Source organism: Lynx rufus, unplaced genomic scaffold (genome assembly GCF_022079265.1).
Source record: "Lynx rufus isolate CCGP_SWC_20201006 ecotype Redwood Valley unplaced genomic scaffold, mLynRuf1.p SCAF_12, whole genome shotgun sequence".
NCBI lineage: Eukaryota > Metazoa > Chordata > Mammalia > Carnivora > Felidae > Lynx > Lynx rufus.
This window is the reverse complement of record NW_025814826.1, coordinates 596,929-612,049: the sequence shown is the minus strand read 5'-3', so window position 1 is coordinate 612,049 and position 15,121 is coordinate 596,929. Positions and strand designations below refer to the sequence as shown.

General features: G+C 39.2%; 1 protein-coding gene and 1 pseudogene across 1 annotated transcript in view; one reads left to right on the top strand and one right to left on the bottom strand.

Annotated features, from left to right (window-relative positions):
- LOC124507605 (ankyrin repeat domain-containing protein 26-like) overlaps window positions 1-15,121 on the top strand; it is a 705,441-nt gene that overhangs the window by 173,507 nt on the left and 516,813 nt on the right. Inside the window, 4 exon segments of the mRNA XM_047073901.1 lie at window positions 9,537-9,750; window positions 11,591-11,768; window positions 12,238-12,375; window positions 14,557-14,703. Coding sequence (XP_046929857.1) covers window positions 9,537-9,750; window positions 11,591-11,768; window positions 12,238-12,375; window positions 14,557-14,703 — 677 coding nt within the window.
- LOC124507602 (dnaJ homolog subfamily C member 10-like) lies at window positions 2,921-5,601 on the bottom strand (annotated as a pseudogene).

Genomic DNA, 15,121 nt, shown 5'->3' with positions numbered 1-15,121 from the left:
TTTCTTTTGAGGAGAATTCTTCCATTTCCTCAGTGTTCGATACTTTATGTGTTTTCCTAGTTGTCATGTGTCCTGCACCTGTCAGCACTACTATTTTAAAAAGGGGTCGTATACTATCCAGGGCCTGGCCCTTCAACAGGTATCTTTGGAGTGTGTTTCATGCTCTCTGTTGTGACTCTGGTTGCTTTATTTCCCTACTCATATTGGTGGGTTGGCCATTCCAGCAGGTGTGCTTAGATTTGTTCATAATGTAACCTTGGAAAAGAATTTAAACACTGGGGGGGGGGGGGTGATGGAAGATGCCTTATCTCAAACAAAGGGAGAAATGACAGGGGCAAAGGAAAAGAAAAGAAGACAAAAAATTGACCAGGCAGAGAATCAGAGAAACTATACAACGTAATCCAGGCAGGGGAGAGAGAGAGAGAGAGAGAGAGAGAGAGAGAGAGAGAGAGAGAGAGAAAGGAAAATAAGAAGGAGATACAGAAGAGGTGCAGAAAGAATAGATTAAAAATCTCCATGACCTGGCAAGTTGTCCCCATGGGCGGCCCCTGGAGATGTTTATGTCACTCTGTAGCCCGGATTCCTAGATTTCCACATCTTGCCTCACTGCTGTGTTTGAAGGATGTGGTAATTTCAGGTCCCCCTACTTCTCTGTCATGTTGACACACCCCTCTTTAATGTAGTGTTAGACTTGATTTGTGGATGGTTTCTTCAGAAATTGTACTCCCATGCTTATGACAGAATTTTATTTCTTATAGTATCTTTGTCTAGTTTTGGTTTCAGGTAATGCTAGCCTTATAGAATGAGGTGAGAAATATTTCTCCTCTCCATTTTTGGGAGAGACTTTGTGTAGAAAGATAACATTTCTTCCTAAAATGTTGGATGAATTTACTAGTGTAGCCACTTGGCCCTGGAATTGTTTCCTGTGGAAAGATCTTTATCTAAGAGTTTAGTTTCTTTTTTACATATAGCGTTAGTTAGCTTATCGGTTCTTTTTTTCCTTTATTTTATTTTTTTATTTTATTTAAGTTCACTTTATTTCATTTCACTTCATTTCACTTTATTTCATTTCATTTCATTTCATTTCATTTCATTTCATTTCAGTAATCTTTACACCCAACATGGGGCTTGAACTCACAATCCAGAGATCAAGAGTCACATGCTCTATCAACTGAGCCAGCCAGGCACCCTTTATTCTTGATTGAGCTTCGATCATTTCTGCCTTTCACGGGATTTACCCACTGCATCTGAGTTGTCAAATTAATTATATAAAGTTCATAATAGTACTTTGTTATTTTTTAGTATCTGTGAATCTCCAGTATTGTTGGTTACATTACTAATCTCTGATATATTGTTAATACTTCCCTTGTTTCTCTTCATTTTGGGATAAGTCTTGGTAGAAATTGATCCCTTTTTTCACCTCCTGAAAGCATTTGGTTTCATTGATTATTCTCTATCGTTTTTCTGCTTTCTTTCATGTGATTTATGTCTTTGAGTTTTATTAGTTCCTTTCTTCTGCTTGGTTTGTGTTTAATTTGTTTTCCTTTTCTAGTTTCAAAAGGTGGAACCCAATGTCATAAATTTCAGACCTTTCTTCTTCCTCATCCTCTTCTTCCTCTTCTTTTTCCTCTCCTTCCTCCTCTCCTTCTTCCTTCTCCCCCTCCTCCTTTTTCTTCTTCTTCTTCTTCTTCTTCTTCTTCTTCTTCTCTCTTTCCCGCTATGTCTCCCTCTCCCTCTCCTCCTTCTCTCCTCTTCCCCTTCCTCTTTCTTCTAATTCTTCTTCTTCTTCTTCTTCTTCTTCTTCTTCTTCTTCTTCTTCTCCTTCTTCTTCTTCCTCTTCTTCCTCTTCTTCTTCTCCCTTTCCCTCTCCATCTCCCTGTCCTCCTTCCCTCCTCTTCCTCCTTCCTCTTCCTCTTCTGTTTTCATCCGCCTCCTGTTTCCTCCTCCTACTCCTCTTCTTCTGCTCCTCCTTCCCTCCTCTTTCTCCTTGTTGTTGTTGTTCTTCTTCTTCTTGTTCTTCTTCTTCTTCTTCTTGTTCTTCTCCCTTTCCCTCTCCATCTCCCTGTCCTCCTTCCCTCCTCTTCCTCCTTCCTCCTCCTCCTCTGTCTTCTTGCGCCTCCTCTATGCTCCTCCTCCTCCTCCTCCTCCTCTTCTTCTGCTCCCCCTCCTTCCCTCCTCATTCTTCTTCTTCTTCTTCTCTTCTTCTTCTTCTTCTTCTTCTTCTTCTAGATACTGTAGAAATCTATTGGCATTATTTTACCAAAATTTTTCTCAATTGTGAAAAATTAAAATCAGTTCTTCAACCTTTAGAAAGAAAAAAGAAGAAAATCTCTTTACTATAATACACCATGAAAATAGGCTATCTGCTTGCCACATTGTGTGTGTGTGTGTGTGTGTGTGTGTGTTTTAATTACACTATGGCCACAATCCATTTCACACAATTTTTCAGACAGGTAAATAAATACCAAATTATTTCCTTTCAGGCCAGCCACAAAACTTTAAGAAATAGACCCTAGACATGTATGTACTTGACAGAGCAGGCTCCTGGTTGAGCCAGGCAGTTTTAGTACCATTTCCAGGGGTCAGCAATCTATGGCCTGTGGACAGAATGTTGTTTGGCTTGTTTGTGTATGGCCCTGAGGTAAGAAAAGTTTTAGATTTTGTAAAGGGTTGTACACAAAGCAAAAACAAAGTACTATGTGACAAAATTATATGGTCTACAAAGGTTAAAATATTTACAGTTTGGCCTTTTACAGAAAAAGCTTGCAGACCCTTCATTTATACCAATGTTGTACAGAATTCAGACTGTGCAATTACAATTCCGAGATAATGTTCCTTTAGTGTGACCCAGAATGTAGCAACATCCTACAAAGATGTTCCTCTGATGTCATGGGTTAGAATTCCTTTTCTCTTCACATCATTAAAATTCATCCTCATCTCTCTCTCCATGAGTGTGGAGATTTTTCAATTTTTCATTTAGTAAGACAGCGATTGCTTTTGCATCTCTGGCATCTATTTGCTCTCCCCAAATGTTTCTCTTTGCTTTTTCATAGGGAAAACATTGAACAGTCGGATAGGCTCTGATGCCAGCTTTCTGGCATGTCTGAACCGAAGCCTGACAGTCTATTTTTCCAGCTTTCGCTTTTCCTTTCATCGTCTTAGCCAAGAGCTTAAACTCTGGAGCAAAATTTTGGCAAGGTCCACACCAAGGAGCATAGCATTCAATCACCCGGTGATTTTTCCCTTGTATAACTTTTTCATCGAAAGTCTGAGTCAATAGATTTGTGGATGCTTGAGGTCGAAATCCCGTGCCCCAAATCTCTCTTCTAGCCATTGTAACTGTGATACTGAAAAGCTTTATTTGGTTTTGGGGGGGGATCTTATCTCAGGGTATCTCTGAACATTTTCTTGGGCACAAAAAGAATGATACTTTTGGCAGTCTATACTGCCCACAGTAACTATCCAGTTAGTGTCCGGGCCATTCTTTTCCATTCTGGCATTAGGACTTGACATGGATGACACCATGGGAGTAGAAGTCAACCATCCAGACTTCATCATGGTTTCTTTGTTTAGCTAGTTCATTGAAAGTGGTGGGTGTCAGGGAGGTCGCTGAAGGTTCCTAAGATCCTCTATGAATTCCAAGATCTGTTCAGCAGAGTGATGTCCTTCTTATTCATGAACCTTAAATTGGTTGAATACCACTGTTGTTGTTGGATCCGCCTGAATGTTATACGTGTTACAGGGTCTCTCGTGAACCGTACCATCTAGTGTACCAAACTTAAGCTGACCACGCAGATGCTTTGATTCTTTTTGTAACTCTGGCAATAAAGCTTGACATGGTGGACAACATGGCACAAACAAATTAACAAGCCACGGTTCCTGTCATCGGCGGGAACATTTTGAGGTCCAAGTGTGGCAACATGAGAATTACCACTTTCTTTGGCAAAGGCTAGTATATCATATAGAATCTTCTTTCCATGATGAATTTCATATTCTTTGGTTCCTTGTCCTTTAAATACTGCTAGACATGGCTGAAATACAGAGAGATTACTACAGATGTCTGGTGCAGAGGGACAGTCAGCCTTGCCAACTTGAATTGATCAATTTGAGTAGAGTTTTTAGTTCCCTCAACTCAGGATCATTTGGATTTTCATGTTTTCCAAAACTAAACGATAAGAGCCACAGATGATGAGCCAATCGATCCGTTAGTGTATTTGCCAAAAGTAGCTCAAAATCTGGAAGACTATGCATGATTTCCAAATATATTTCTCGAGCATCCAGTGAATTAAGGAACAAAACGCTGCCTTTCTCTCTGGTATTTAATGTGGTGTCAGAGGAAAATAGGCAGTAGTACTTGTGATAATATCCAGACTTTTACAAAGTTTGTCCTGGGTGGCACAGTCCATCCATCCTACATTAACCAGACCATCCAACATGCCCCTGAGCCTGAGTCGTGTCTATGAAGTTAAACATCTCCTCCTTTGCAACAAAAAGTGATCAGCTGGCCAATACCAGCAGCAAAAGCAGTTTCTATGGAGTGAACACAATTTCCTGTCCATAATTCCATCACTGGGTTTCTAACGTGCTGCATGGCGAAACTCACCAAACTTTCCTTTGATCTGTGCTCGTGATATTTCACCGTGGACGTTCCAGACCTAAAAACGAAGAGGCTGGGAGATCCGTTGACTCCTTTCATTCGGCAAAGCATTCTATCATCACCACAGTTAACAGCACCAATTCAAAGTAATCCATCTACTTCTTTAACACAGTCTCTCCGTGTGGGAGCTAATTCATGGCAGTGTGAACATCCTGGGGAGTAAAAGTTCACAAACCACAGTTCTCCACAATGAACAGCAGCATCCACTTCTCTTCTATTCAATGTCATGCTTTCAAGATCATCATCATAAATACCAAAATCATAACGATCATAATCCCAGCTTTCATACGGGCCACCTTCTGGATCATCTGCAAGTCCCTTCTCTCTGTATTTGTCATGCTTTTCCCACAGATCTTCATCTTTGAGTACTTCATATGCTCTATTTATTTTTGAAAATACGTTAGGATTATTAATTTGGTTGGTAGGTTGGTTGGTTATTTATTTATTTATTTATTTATTTATTTATTTATTTATTTATTTATGTATTTACTGTTTATTTACTATTGAGAGAGACAGAGACGGAATGCAAGTGGGTTAGGGGCAGAGAGAGTGGGAGACACAGAATCCAAAGCAGGCCCCTGGCTCCGAGCCATCAGCACAGAGCCCGACGCGGGGCTCTAACCCACGACCTGTGAGATCATGACCCGATCAAGCGGAAGTTGGACGCTCAACTGACTGAGCCACCCAGGCGCCCTGGGTTATTCGTTTTTTTTTTGTTTGTTTGTTTGTTTTTTGTTTTTTGTTTTTTTTTATCAGGATGTAGCTTCAATGCCAACTTCGTGAAAGCTTGTCTTATCTCTCTACTGTTTGCAGTCCTGGATACTCCAAGTAAACTGTAAAAATCCTGATCTGTTCCCATGAAAATGGCCATATACACTATTAGGAAACAGAATAACCCTTTTCCGGTCCCGGAGGTAGTCATTTTCGTTGAAGCAGACTCCCATTCTTTCTCTTATACTAGTTCTGATGAAAGTGAACATTCAGATATACAGCTGGTTCCAACTGAGAGAATATGCAGGTTTGAGAACTTGTGTTCACGTTACTCCAAGAGCGAATCAAGCACCATGAAATTTTCTCCCAAAATGTCAATCTGTTTAGGCTCAGTAATCTCCACTTCCTCAGATCACAAAAGATATCAAAATACTTTCAGGAATCTAACCTTCTTAACATTCTGTTTCTCCTTACTTCCTTGAATCCTAAATGTCTAAATCTTCTCCTTACCTGTGAATGGTCTCTGGCTCATTTCTAACTCCTTGTCTTGCAACCAAAACATATGTTTGTAAAGTATAGCGGTGGAGAGTAACAAATACTCAGACTAAAATAAGCAACCAGAGGAAAATCGAGAAAACATTGCCCAATACCACCATGGGACAAGTGGTTCTCCTAGGGGTCCTTCTCAGCGTGGGTGTGGTGGACTTGATCTGCGCCAAGCTTCAGGGCCAGGTGGAAACTGCCGGTAAATGCAATAGGAAGGATTTCTGGCTGCCATCAGCCCAGAATAGGATGTGGGGAGAGGGGAAGGATGGGGACATCCCATGAGAGAGACTGCTGGCATATGAAGTCTCCGGCAAGACTAGGGTGAAAAGAGCCTGAGTAACTGAGGCTTAAGTGAGAGAAAGGGTCGCAAGAAGCTGGGAAGCGAAGTCGGAAGAAGGGTGATGATGTAGGTAGTGAGAAAAAGATGGGGAGCTAGAACACAAAACCCATGGCAGGGGCGGAGAGGAAGGGAGGGGAGACAGGTGCAGAGGCATTGGGCTCTCCCTTCCAGAAGGACCATGCCTCTGCCACCGCCGCCGCCTCCCGCTCCAGCAGAACCCGGGACCCGACCCATGCCCACCTCAGTCTAGGGGGGGTCTCCTCCTACAGCTACTCCCCCACCTTCAATTCCCGGCATTGGCGGACCCCGCCCCCACCCACCCAAGTGCCTGCTGTGCTCTGTGAACAAAGCACCTGCTCTCCAGCCACTACCAGGGTGGGGCGGGGCAGGGCAGGGTGCCTTGGGAAGCTGGGGGAGGAGCCACAAAGGCAGCAAGGAGCACCGCACTTCCCTCTTCCTTTTTAATGTATACATTCAGTGCTATCAGTCTTCATGTGAGTGCTACTAAAGCAGGACTCTACAAATTCTACTATGTTTTCATTTTCATTCAGTTCAGAATCCTTTCTAATTTTTTTTTTCTTTTTTCATTACTTCTTTGACCCAGGGGATATTTCGATGTGTTCTGTAGTTCACAAATAGTTGAGTATTTTCCAGAGATATTTTTGTGCTTGATTTCTGATTTGATTGCTTTGTGGTCAGGGAACACACTATTATGACTTCAGGCCTCTTGACTTCTTCCTTTTATTAAGATTTATTTTTGACCCAGAACATAGTCTTTTTTGGTAAGTGTTCCATAGATCCTTGAGAAGAATAGTGGCGGCCAAGTCTACTATGCCCTTGCTGATGTTGAGCGTGTTGAAATATCAGACTATAATTGTGAATTTGCCTCTTTCTCTTTTCAGTTCTATCAATTTTTGCTTCATGTACTTTGAAGCTATTAACAGATACATGAACATTTAAGATTGCTCTTAATTGACCCTTTTATGATTATACAGTGACCTGTTGTTTATTGCTGGTAATATTTTTTTTTTTTTGCTTGAAACTGTTTTGTCTGCTATTCATATAGCCACTCTAGCTCAGCCTTCTTTGGTCAAGTGTTAGTGTGGTATATCATATTCCTGTCTTTCGAACAAATTTCTGTCTTGACATTTAAAGTGCATTTTGTATAGGTGGCATCTAGTTGAGTCTTCCTTTTTTATCCATTCTGACAGTCTGCGTTTTAGTTGAGGCTTTTAGACCGTTTTCATTTACTGTGATGTTTTTGTTCAATATATGAAATTTATTGTCAAATTGGTTTCCATACAACACCCAGTGCTCATCCCAAAAGGTGCCCTCCTCAATACCCATCACCCACCCTCCCCTCCCTCCCACCCCCCCATTAACCCTCAGTTTGTTCTCAGGCTTTAAGAGTCTCTTATGCTTGGGCTCTCTCCCACTCTAACCTCTTTTTTTCTTTTTTCCTTCCCCTCCCCCATGGGTTTCTGTTAAGTTTCTCAGGATCCACATAAGACTGAAAACACATGGTATCTGTCTTTCTCTGTATGGCTTATTTCACTTAGCATCACACTCTCCAGTTCCATCCACGTTGCTACAAATGGCCATTTACTGTGATTTTTGAGATAGTTGATTTGAATATGTCATCATGCTGTTTGATTTGCATTTGTCCTATCTGCTCCTTGTTCCCGTTCTCTTCTTTTTCTGCTTTCTTTTAATCGAGTAATTTTTATGATTCAGTTTTATCCATTTATTTATTCATGTATTCATTTATTCATGTGTTCATTTATTCACCTATTTATTTAGGCTTCCTAGCTAGAACTTTTCAGTTTTGCTGCTTTAGTGGTTGGTTTAGGGTTTATAGTCTATGGCTTCAGCATCACAGTCTCCCTTCCAGTAATGTTATACCACATCGTATAGAGTTTAGGCAAATCACAAGAGTTGACTTCCATTTCTTCTTTGCTAGACATATCCTTCCTGGGTCAGTGGGATTATAGTTTTCATGAGGTTTAGGAAGATTTGGGCCATTTTTTTTCCTGTCCCTTTCCCCTGCCTCTTTGGGCAATTGTATATTTCCCAGTTGAAGTTTTCTCCCAGGTTTCCAATGTTGAACTTCAGTCTTTTGTTTTGTGATGTCTAATATGTGTTTATTCCTACCCATCGTATTGTTCATGGCTAACATAATTTACATCTCTGTAAGTACTATTTGGTTTTTAAAACAATAGCTTCCATGCCTCTAGTTATCTTTTCATGCTTTGTTTGGAGATATAGTTAAGTTACTTACAAACAGTTGGATCCTTTAGTCTTGCTCTTACAAATTATTGGATGAATCCAGAGTGGTGATCAGCCTAAGGCAAATTATGAGTTTTTCTATCTTAGCTAATGTGAATAGATACTGTCCCTCGTGCTGTGGGAGCACCAGGCAGTGCTTCCTCTACTCTTTTCAGATTTTTTTTCCCTTGATGACTTCCTTCCATGTATGCACTGGTTGTTACTCTGTTGAATAGCCAAAGGGGACCCTGTGCAGATGCCCAGGGTTCTTTCTGTGTCCTGCTTTCTCCTCTCCTGGATGCTGACCTGTCGTCTCTATCTGCCTTGACTTCACCAGACTCTCAGTTTTGCCACCACGACTCAAGGAGTCTGGTGAAATCTACTTAAATAATTTATGTCTCCTGTGTCGTAGCCTGAAAACTCTCTCAAGTCAGTGAGCTTGGGCATACGTGTTAGGCTAACGTGTTTTGTTTTCAGGGATCATTGTCCTTCGTTGTCTGAAGTTCTGTGTCTTGAAAATCATGTTAAAATTGTATTTTGTCTGTTTTGTTTTTGCTTGCTTCAGGTAGGAAGATCAATCAGTACGTGTTACCCCATCTTGGCCAGAAGCAGATTACTGGAACTTCGGCACATGCTCTAGACTGTCGAGAGTGCTTGTCTTCCTCCTTTGCTTAATTGTCTCCTGCTCATCCTTCATTCCTCAGTATATTTATCTCTTCCTCAGGGACATCTATCTTCCTTGGGCCCAATCTAGATCAAGTTATGATCACAGAACTCTGTCTTCTAATAGGAACTATCTGAATTTAGAATTACCATTTGAGTTGTCTTTCTCCTTCACTAGACTTTAAGCTAATCGAGAGCCAGGGGTCTTCTCTATTGCATCTGTAGAGCTGAGTATAACATCTTCCATTGAAGGTATATATTTACTCAATGTGTGAATGAGTGAATTGAAGATGCACAGGCCTGTATATGCAAAAAGTACTCATCTATTTTATTTCTGTTTCTTCTCTGATGCAGATTCTGCTGGCTTCTTGAAAATCCAAGATATACGTGTTTCCTATGAGAAATTAAGGAAACTTAACAAAAATCACTGTAAACTTCTTATGGGAAAAATGATGAAAATGGACAAAATGGTTAGTGCACTACAAAACGAGCTACAGGAAGCCAAAGACATGATATCACGGTTAGAACATCAAAAAGTGGAATGGGAACGTGAATTCTGCAGTTTGAGGTACAGCATCTTGGCTTTAAGGAAATATTTCAACTGTTTCCTTTTATACTACAGATGTGTAGGGGCAGTTTTGTAATTGCTGACTTACCTTATGGGATTTTCCTGGAAAGAATACTTGTTTAGTGTTGTGAGGTGTGCGATTCTTGGCAATAACACAGCAAGTTCTTAACAGTGAATACTTCTAATACTTTAATGTATATTCCAAATCACAATTTTAATGGCCATATGAAAGTCCACCATAGTCCAAGAAACATCATTATTTAAGAGATTGAATTCTGCTTGTTTTTCATCTCTCTGTATTTTAATTAATGCTGTCAGGAATGTCTTTTATATAAATCTGTTTCTACATGTCTGGTTAGTTGCTTGGAGTCAATTCTTCAATATAATGTAATCTGGTTAAAGTATAAAAAATTTTAAAAAGGTCTTTGATCCATATTTTTAAATTGTTCTCATGAAAGTTTATATTACTTTCTGTACCTACCAACAGAATATAAAATGGTCATTTTTCTCAAGACAGTAAAATCCGCCAAAATTGATTCCGTTTGCTTCTTAACATGCAGGGGTTAAAAGGTAAAGTGGGGGTGCCTGGGTGGCTCAGCTGGTTAAGCATCTGGCTTCGGCTCAGGTGATGATCTCGTGAGTTTGAGCCTTGCTTTGGGTGGGCTCGAGCCCTGCTTTGGGTGAGCACGAGCCCCGCTTTGGATGAGCTCCTCTTCTCTCACTCTGTCTCTCCCTCTCTGTCTGCCCCTCGTGGGATTCTGTCTCTCTTTCCCTCTCTCCACCCTCACTCACTTGCGTCATCTCTCTCTCAATAAAAAATTTAAACAAAGTAAAATGGGGGCGCCTGGGTGGCTCAGTCAGTCAAGCGTCCGACTTTGGCTCAGGTCATGATCTCAGGGTTCGTGAGTTCGAGCCCCACATCGAGCTGTGTGTTGTCAGTGCAGAGCCCACTTCGGATTTTCTGCCTCACTCTCTCTCTCTCTCTCTCTCTCTCTCTCTGCCCCCCCCCCTTTGTTTGCATGGGCTCTCCCTTTCTCTCTCAAAAATGAATAAACATTAAAAAAAGTAATACGGAAAGTGGTTACTGAGAAGTTTTTTCAGCATCTCTGTCATAGGTAGATAAAATTAATTCAAAAGTGTATGCTGAAAGGTCATATTACTATTTATTGTTTACTTAATTAATACGTATCCTGTGTTGTTCTAGAAGGGATGTTTAAGTGATTCATAAAGTAGGTAATCATCAACAAGGTAAGTTGCAAGTGTTGTGGAAGAAGAAACAAAAAGCATAGGCAACAGATATTAGACTCGTCAGCGTAGTCTTGGATGACAGTAATCTGCACGTGTATGTTGTGTAAACAACATCCACAGATGCTCTCTTTCACTGCACATCATTTTTGGAGGTACCTGTAAGGTTTCGTCAAGTGGAAATTTTATTTCCAGTGAATTGATAAACTTGCTTATAAACAGCAACTTCTCTTTTTAATGAGAAACTGAATTATCTGTCCTATGGAGGAATAATTATACCTGTGGGAAAGGGGGTAATTTTCAACTCTAACTTTCCTGAATAATTTCAAACTTCCTTTCCTACAACATCTACCAGAGTTATTACTGACTAAAACTAACGAAGTTGCATAATGCTTTCTCCTGGCTTCTTTTCAACTGTCTATATGGTTTGGAAGAGATTGAAGTGACAAATTAAAAACATGAGCTCTACAAGGAAAACAATTGGAGAACATAGAAATTTTTCATTTGGATAAGCCAACTTATGTGGAACCGTATCATAAAATGAACTTTTTATGTCTAACAAAACAAATTTTAAAAGAAGCACATGTAATTGCAGATGTACCTTAAAACAAGAAGAAGAAGAAGAAAGAAGAAATGCTGATATGTTATATGAAAATATTAGGGAAAAGTTAAGAAGAAAAGAAGACGAATATAAGAAAGAAGTTGAAACAAAACAACAAGTTGAACTCGCTCTTAGAATGCTAAACACAGAATTGAAGGCCAAAAAAAATCAGGTAAATCAGTTTTTGATAAAAACTGTATTTCCATCTATATTACATAGTGTAATATTATACATATATATTTTATAGTATCCCTTTGACTCAATATATATATTATTTAGGTTTAAAATAAATTAAAACATGGGATTATGTTCTTTTGAACATTTTTTTTAAAGTTCTCCTCTTCAGCTTTTGACCTTCTTTTTTTTTTTTTTAATTTTTTTTAACGTTTTTTATTTATTTTTGAGACAGAGAGAGACAGAGCATGAACAGGGGAGGGTCAGCGAGAGGGAGACACAGAATCTGAAACAGGCTCCAGGCTCTGAGCTGTCAGCACAGAGCCCGATGCGGGGCTCGAACTCACGGACCGCGAGATCATGACCTGAGCCGAAGTCGGCCGCTTAACCGACTGAGCCACCCAGGCGCCCCTGACCTTCTTTTTTTAACGGTATGAGACCAGAATCATAATGAAATGTGTCTCCAGGTTGTAGAAGAGCGCAGTGACACTCAGTGGCAACTTTCTCCAGAACAGAAGGCCAGAGTCTTACAAGATGGAAGTCTAAACAATCTCTTTTGCAAGCAAAAGGAGCTAGAAATGGCTCATAAGAAAACTAATTCTAAGGTATCTTCTTTAGTTATTTTGAAGTACATGTGTGTATTTGTATACATTCTATTTTTTAGTTATTATTACTTTTTTCTCCGTGTGTGTGTGTGTGTGTGTATATATATATATATATATATATACATATGTGTGTGTGTGTATGTGTATATATATGTGTGTATATATATATATATATATATATGTATGTACATATGAAACTGAACTCTGTTCATCATGGAAACTATAGAGGATTTTAAAAGCACATATATTTTGTGGAGGGGCATGGGGGACGGTGGCATTTTTGCTTCACTGGATAAAATAATATTCTTGATTAAATGCATTGTCTGCAACAACTAGTGACATTCATAATGTCCTCATCCAAAGGAGAGGCTTTTATTACTTTCCGTAGGAATTGATGAGCTTTCCCTAATCTCAAAACTATTGCTACTAGCAACATGTGTTTTAGTTTTGAACAGTTACTTCACTGCCTTGATATATTAATAGTTTAGGTGAACACTTCCGCTAATGGACAGGAGGACAAGTGTAGCCAGTTCACTGATCATATTTTCGGTATCAAGTCTCCTACTTTTGAGAAAAGTAACACTTTTGCTTCAAGTAGCATCCTATTTCATTACAAGGAACTTTTGATAACAATGGTATGCTGTGGTATATACTTAATGATAATTTATTGATAGGTATTTTATTCCTAATAAAATAGCTGAGTGTATTTCCCCTCTTTTATATTTATTACTGTTTTCAACATGAAGAGGAAATGCAAGTTATTGCAGCAGTAAATCATCTCATGGTATTCTAAGAGATGTATAAATTTCACCTTATTTCCTATGAGTATTTTGAAATACAAGACTTCTTTCGTACTTGTGTATTTACACTAGAGAAGTGGCAGTGGTTGGTGCAAGAGCACTAGTTGTGGAGTGAGAAGACCTGGGGAGAGTCCTGCAGCTCACCGTTTTAATCTCTCCATTCTAGAATTGTGATAACCAAATGAGTTCATTGATGTATGTAGAAGTGTTTCTATTATAGTACAGTGCCTAGATTTTTCAGTTATCAATAGATATTCTTACAACTGACTATAGAAATGGTAGCAAAGTACATATCTATGAAATATTCTCAGGAAAGAAGAATTTTAGGAAATTTAATCTGTCCGAGTATATGCAGAGCTAAGGATTTTACTGTGGGCTCGCAGTGTTCGATATCTACTGTAAACTCAATTTTTAAGTATAGTCAGATTTATTAATCTTTTATTTTAGGCCTTCTGGTTTGTTGTAAATCAGAGAAAGGCTTTTCCAATTCTGAGATTCTGAACACTTTTCTCACAAATTCTTTTTGACTTTCATGCCTTCATTATCTTCAGTTAAAGTTCTGAACTTTTGGGAACTTATGCTTGTCTAAAATTTGAGATTTGGAGCCAACTTTATTTTTTTCCAGTTGGATATTCACTTACTGTAATCTTCCTTCCTTCCTTCCTTCCTTCCTTCCTTCCTTCCTTCCTCCTTCCTTCCTTCCTATTTTCTTTTCTTTTTCTTTCTTTCTTTCTTTCTTTCTTTCTTCCTTCCTTCCTTCCTTTTCATGTTTCTTTATTCATTAGAGAGAGAGAGAGAGAGAGAGAGAATGCAAGAAGGGGAGGGGCAGGGAGAGGGAGAGCGAGAATCCTGAGCAGGCTCCTGACTGTCAGCACAGAGCCTGATGCGAGGCTTGAACCCACAGAATGTGAGATCATTCCCTGAGCCAAAATCAAGAGTCAGACATTCAACCAACTGAACCACACTGGCACCCCCTGCAACCTTTTCATTGTTTAAACACAGATTATACTTTCATTTCAAAGAAAATCATGATACTGCCATTTTATTCAGTGCTATCTGAAAATGTGCTTGGTTTTACTTAGCTTTCTGATAATCATGAGAAAACACAAGATCGGTTGCATAAAAACCACATGTTGCAGGATGAAATTGTCGTGCTAAGACTGGAAAGAGACACCATAAAATATCAGAACTAGGCAGGGAGATAACACCTTTTGTGTCTTTAACTGAATTCAGTGAACAGGAATGTGTATGTGTTACAAAAAGACGGTGAATTGATGTATGTGTTGATATTTCTCAAAGTACGTATGTGAGAGTTGTCTATTATTAACATAATTTAATAATAAGATGATTTAGAAAATCAGTAACAGAAATGTCTTATTAGGTAGTTGCGAGACAACTGCAACAAGAACTGGCGGATACTCTGAAGAAAAAGTCTATGTCAGAGGCTTTCCCAGAGGTTACGTCATATCTTCGTCTGGAAGATGAAACACGGGATCTCAAGAAGAAATTAGGTCAAATCAGAAGTCAGGTATGTAGCAAATGTAACCTGTCAACAGCTAACTTATAGCTGGTTAAATAATATAAAGTGTTTTAGGATACCAATTTCCATGGACCGCTTTCTTTGGTATTTTCATTATAATTAATTTATTATGATTTTAGTATCTTTACAATGCATTTATTTCATAAACTTCTGCCTCTCCTTCTCCTATTTGTGTTATACATTGTTTTCTTATAATACTTACTCTTAGGAAAGTTGAGGCTTTTGTATCCTTCCTCACAGAAATTGAGAGACGTTTTTCGTTCTTTCTTTAATTTTAAATTTTTTTTTACATTTTATTTATTTATTTTGAGAGAAAAAGAGTGAGAGAGAGTGTGTGCATGCGTGTTAACAGGGGAGGGGCAGAGAGAGGAGAGAGAGAGAATCCCAAGCAGGCTCCATGCTGTCA